We start from the raw sequence: 6,000 nt of genomic DNA, 5'->3' as shown, positions 1-6,000 counted from the left end.
CTCTTAGTTCTTTGAGGTATACATTTAAATTTTTTACTGTTTTATTCAGTTTTTAAGAAAGAGAGAAAGAGCTTGAACAGGGAAGGGGCAGAGAGAAGGAGACACAGAATGCAAAGCAGGCTGCAGGCTCTGAGCTGTCAGCGCAGAGCCACATTAAGGCTCGAACACATATCCACAGATCATGACCTGAGCTGAAGTCAGACACAACTGACTGAGCCACCCAGGTGCCTCAGTTGAGGTATAAATTTAGGTTGTTGATGTAAGATTTTATTTTACTGAAATTATTTAGAACTATAAATTTACACTTTGGCACAGTTTTTACTTCATCCCATAAGTTTTAAGTTTTGACATGTTTAATTTTTTTGTCTTAATGTATTTTTTAATTTCCCTTGTGATATTTTTTGACAATTTGGTTGTTTGTTGTTTAATTTCCACACATTTTAGGATTTTTGTATTCTCTCTGCTGTTCTAGTTTCATTCCATTGTGATCAGAAAAAAATACCTTGTATAATTTCAGTCTTTTAAAATTAATTAAAACTTATTTGCCAGTTCCTGGAGAATGTTCCATGTGCACTTGAAGTTGGGTGGAGTGTTCTGCAAATGTCTGTTAGGTCCAATTGGTCTATAGTGTTGTTCAAGTTTTCTATTTCCTTCTTGATTTTCTGTCTGGTTGTTCTACCCATTATTGAAGGTGGGGTATCAAGGTTTCCTACTATTACTCTATGGCTATTTCTTTAATCCTGTCAGTGCTTGCCTTAGGAGCTTTGATGTTTGGTGCACGAATGTTTATATCTCTCTGGTGCATTGACCTTTTAATTATCACATAGTGTCCTTTGTATTTAGTAACAGCTCTGTGACTTAATGTATTTTGTTTGATATTAGAATAACCACCCCTAGTTTCTTTTGGTTATTATGTATATGTATATGGATTTCCTCCCCGCCAACATCTTTTCACTTTCAACCTGTGTGTTTGCTTAGATGTAATGTGAGTCACTTGTAGGCAACATATAAGTGGTAATAAAAAAAAGGGGGGGGGGCTTTTCAAGCCTTTATTTTTTGGCTCTGTGAAGGAAAAGACCTTCATTAATCAACCTGGAAGGAAGGCTTATGGTCTTATCAAGCATTTCTAAGCATGCCTGTTCCCTGAGCCTGTGTGTGTGCACCCCCCCCCAAAGCCCTTCCCTATACGTGGCTGACTTCAAGGTCTTAGATGTTCTATTGTATTCCTCTGCCCATAATTTCTTGTCTCTAGGAGGCTACACGCCTGCAGTCTCCCTGTAGCTCTAACATGGCCATGGTGACTTCCACTGCTTTGAGTGGCTTCCAACCTGATATCCAAATATGCCCCATTTCCACCAGTGCTCCAAGTGAAGCAAAACAGGAACCAGTTCCTCAGAAAGGCCTAAATGGCCAGAGCAATGCAAACAAATTTCATTTTTCCCTTCTATTGCATGGGAGGAACTAGGAACTGGACAGCTTTCCACTGACCATGCTGTGCAAGGGAAGAGGCAGGGCATGGGTGAGCAATAACACTCCAAAATTTCTTTCCCTATGGAATGTGACTTCTTGTTGTTTGACATTTGCTTGGTCGCTACAAATCCTTAACTAGTTTCTAGAGCTACCACAAAGATACTGTGGTCAGTATGTTGTTATTTACTTTGGGTTTCCATTTGGAAACAAGGGCCTAGAGTATCCTAGTCCACCATCTTACTGATGACACTCCTCAGCACTAGTGTATTTAAAAAATATATTATTACTAACAGCCTTCAGTAGGTAATTCACTTCCTCTTGTCACCTTTAAAAATCCTCTAGATGACGAGTAAATACTGACCCCTTTCACTTGGTTAATATGCAATGACACAGCAATAAAAATCAAATGACTTATAATCTATTACTGGCAAATTTAGAGATGGCAGTTTATTGTCACAGTATTTCTAAGTGCTTATTTTGCTTGATGATTCAACTATATACAGTACTTTATAGATCTTTATACCTCAAGCGTCTGCAAAGTGCCATATTACTTATGCTAAAAAATTGATGACCATGACGATGCCACTTATATAGGCTATTTCTCCCTGGGCTAAAAGCATGACCTTACTGTTTATAAAACTTGACTTCTAAAAATAAAGTTGACATCATATTCTTGAACACTTAATGAAAAGAAACTACAGATCTGTAGATAACCTATATTTCCCTGGTTATTTTATGTCCTTAAAGATTATAAGAATTTTATCTTTTGAACCATCAATCCTTGGACAGAGAGTCAAAGGAAATTGAGATTTATTTAGTTTCCTCCCATCAGGAATATCTATCCTCATGCATTCTAAAATGCAATTTCTGTAGCAAATACCCCAAGTAACTCCATTTGTTTGGGATTAAGAACCATGTTTCCTCAAATGTACAATATGTTAAGTTTTTTTCTAGCTTATGTTTATCCTTTGTAGATAATTTTCAGTTTTCTGACTCTTTAGTCTCCCTGAATAAATTATATACTTTAATCATTTTCTTACCCCACATCTAGTTATTCAAGAAGTAACTGCAAATCGTTCTTTTAGTTCTACCACAGTTGTCCCACCTAACATCAGTCCCTTTCAGCCTTCGTATCCCTCATATTATCAGTTACATCTTATGAAGGCACTGCTTTGTGTGTATCATCACCCCACTTAGAGACTCTGTATTACTTGGAGCATCTGGGTTGTTCAGTTGGTTGAATGTCTCATGATTTCAGCTCAGATCATAATCTCAGTGTTGTGAGATCGAGCCCCACATCAGGCTCTGTGCTGGGCATAGAGCCTGCTTAGGTTGCTCTCTCTCTCCCTCTGCACTTTCCCAGCTTGCACATGCTTGCTCTCCAAAACAAAAACAAAAACAAAAACAAAACAAAAAAACCTTCTGTATTACCTGTTGGATAATGGTCACATTCCTTCATGACCCTCTCTAGTTTAGCCTTGTACCACATCTCCACATTTATTTCCCACTAGTCCCAACATGAAGCTCATGTTTCCTGCAACTTTGCTTGTCTCCAGACCTTGAGGTATGCGCTTTTTTTCTTGAATTTCCACCCCAGTCATCACCAAATTTATTATATCTTTCACTCATTTAGAATATATTTATTGTTTACTCATACCTCTTCCATTAATCCTTCCCCAAATAATTTAGTACTCAATGTGTTTTCATTTTTTGAGTAGTTACCAATTTATCCCATTCATTTGGCACATAGTGGTTTCTTGGCATATTTACTTAAAGTTCTCGTTTCTCTATATATCATATCAACTAGACTTATGTTTCTTAAGGCAAGGAAACAAACAATAAACCTTTTCATTGTTGTAGTGCTCTCAAAGTGTCTATATTAACTTATTGAGTAGGTACTCTCCTTGATCATAAGAACAATGGTTGATAATGATAATGTTTACTCAGGGAGCACTGACAAAATAAGTAAAAATTAAGGACTGATTTCCAGAAAACACACACACATAAACATTGTTCATAATCATGTATTAAAACACTTAAAATTTATAGAATAAAGTCAAAGGCATTCTCTATGTTTCTCTAATGCCTGCCGAATATATTTTAGGATTTGTCAAGGAGTCTCTGATTTTAAGTTTCTTGGCTGGTCTGAAGAGTATTTACTTCCTTCAACCTGTTAAATCATAGTAGAATAATGCACAAAACCGGAAAGTGATGCCATATTCAAATCTTAATAAGGAAGGATGCCAGTAAGTTCACTGGGTGGTAGGTTCAGCTGAGGACCTGGCTCCAAGAAGTCATTCCATAAATACGTGTGAAGGAATGAGTGCCAATGAGTGCCTCTCTCAATGTGTATGCAAATTAAGGGGGCAGTCTAATTGAAATAGCTGTATAATAATTAGTGTTGAAAACCGTCTACAGCTTTGATTGTGATACATCATTTTGAGTCCAGATGGTGAGTAGGATCATATCTTAATAAAATTTTAACTAAGCTTCTCTCCTTCCCCAACTCCTAGGTCTCTTCTCTTTAGGACCTTGCACCTAAAATAACACAGCATATGTGTCCATGACTCCCGATGCATTACCATGTTGCTAAGAAACACACCTTATTTTACCCAAAGTCTTCTGGTGACATAATGTAATACGCTAACCTATATGGATCATTCAAATGAAGGAGTTTTGGGCACTCAGATGAACATTTAGGGTTTTTTTTTTCCCCTCACTTCTGAAGCCATAGCTGAAAGACTACAGCCAACTTTTCCTTGCTAATGGGACAGAGGCCTTCTTTTCAAAATTCAAATATTTTGTAATTAATGAGCCTCCCTACAAACCTCGACTTTTTCCAGTTTTTGAGAACACGTTATGTTTCTTAAGTTTATCCCAGGGCTGAATATGGCCCAGATAAGTCTCAGACATGACACTGTCATTTTAGATTAGTTGAAAGTGAATAAAAAACAAGTAGGAAAACATGAAATAAAAACCAAAACAATTTCTAGACTGTAGAGATGACGCAGAGATATCACCCTTTTACCTCCAATTTCTAAAAAACAAAATGCATTTCTTTTATTAAGTATGCATTAAAAAAGAAGCATTCTTCAGATGTCCAGATTATATGTGTTTATTTTGAGTTAGTGGATACAATGGCATATTAGATACCAGCACTCCAAGCTACACCTATGTATTTGCCTCTAAACCTTCACACGTCGTCAGTTTCCATTCTTCTAACATTCCACCACTGGGCCTCCTATTTCTAGCGATACCATAGTTCACATTTTTTAAAGGAAAAGAATTATCACCATATTGTGCTTCCAGTGCTCCCAGAAGGATTAGAATTGTCTCAAATAAGTGTTTGTTTTCAGCAAAGGGGGGAAAATTGAAAATATGAGCACTAGTAATGGCAGTACTACGAGAGAAAGAATAGAATACAGATTAAAAGAGACATTTTGGCTGGATGAGTTAGTTTCTCCTTAGTAAAAAATCCACATAATATCATGGATGTGACTTCAAAGTTAAATTGTTCAATTTGTGGGCCACACACTTGAGCGTATTGGCTAGTACATTTTTGCACTGAAACAGAAGCAATACAAGCTTTATGTTCTACCATTAGACTTCCAGATTTTTCACTTATTAAGATACCTGCCAACCTAATGATTCTTGCATGCATTAGAGTTTGCTTTTGTAGAATTAAGTTTATTATCCCCATCCCACCCACTCCCATAAACATTGCGATGCGAACTCTTTGCCCAATTTTATGAGAATGTTGCAAAGGACAGCTCTGTGCCACCTCAGGACAGGTAGTCCCTGTTCCCTCCCTGGCTACTGATGAATCAGTAGTATTGATCACATCTTATCTTACATGCAAACAGACACTGCTCCCTTAATTACCCCATGCCAGAGGCATACGAGTCAGCAGGTATGCATACAAAAATGGGATTAAAAAGAAAAGGAAAGGGGAAAAAATGCTTTCTTTATTAAAGCCTATCGTCCTAGAATGAATCCATTGCTTTGAATTCACTTAAAGCCTGTACAGGCGAAATGTGTTTCTTCTGGGAACCTCGTCTAACTCGTGTCTGGAATTCTTCAGGCTTTTCTCTCTTCACAAGGGGCTTCTTCTCTGGAGCCTTCATCTTCCAAGACACAACCGGTGAGTTGACAGCTGCTGTCCCATAGACCTTCTGGTATTTGGTTGAGGCCACATAGGATGCTTTCACTGTGAGGACAACAGCGTTCATCAGGTTTTTAGCTGCCTGGATGAGTGATGTGGCACTGTCCAGCTAAAGTGGAAGGACAAAGAAATACATCTGGGTTAGTCACAGCACATCATTCACAAGATGGCGGTGTAGCTGCACAGTTCAAACAGTGTTGTGCTTGTGCAAATATTCAATATTGACCAAAAAGAGAAAATTATTACGTGACAAAGTGAACAAGCTACAAAGAAGTCATTCTCTTCTATACTTAATCCCAAGGTAAAAAGATTAAAAAAAGAGGGTACTCTATAAGGCACAGCTTTCTAAAACAGGGTTTTAGATGTAA

The 6,000-nt window shown here is 37.5% G+C and overlaps 1 protein-coding gene across 4 annotated transcripts in view; it reads right to left on the bottom strand.

Moving 5' to 3' along the window:
• Positions 1-4,569: 4,569 nt before the first annotated feature.
• Positions 4,570-6,000, bottom strand: part of CTNNA2 (catenin alpha 2) — a 1,115,456-nt gene continuing 1,114,025 nt past the window's right edge. For all 4 annotated transcript variants that reach the window (XM_043603825.1, XM_043603826.1, XM_043603827.1 and 1 more), the window contains one exon: positions 4,570-5,741. In XM_043603825.1, coding sequence (XP_043459760.1) covers positions 5,454-5,741 — 288 coding nt within the window. In that variant the 3' untranslated portion in view covers positions 4,570-5,453. The remainder of the gene's footprint in view (positions 5,742-6,000) is intronic.

Source organism: Prionailurus bengalensis, chromosome A3 (genome assembly GCF_016509475.1).
Source record: "Prionailurus bengalensis isolate Pbe53 chromosome A3, Fcat_Pben_1.1_paternal_pri, whole genome shotgun sequence".
NCBI lineage: Eukaryota > Metazoa > Chordata > Mammalia > Carnivora > Felidae > Prionailurus > Prionailurus bengalensis.
This window is presented reverse-complemented; position numbering and strand designations above follow the sequence as displayed.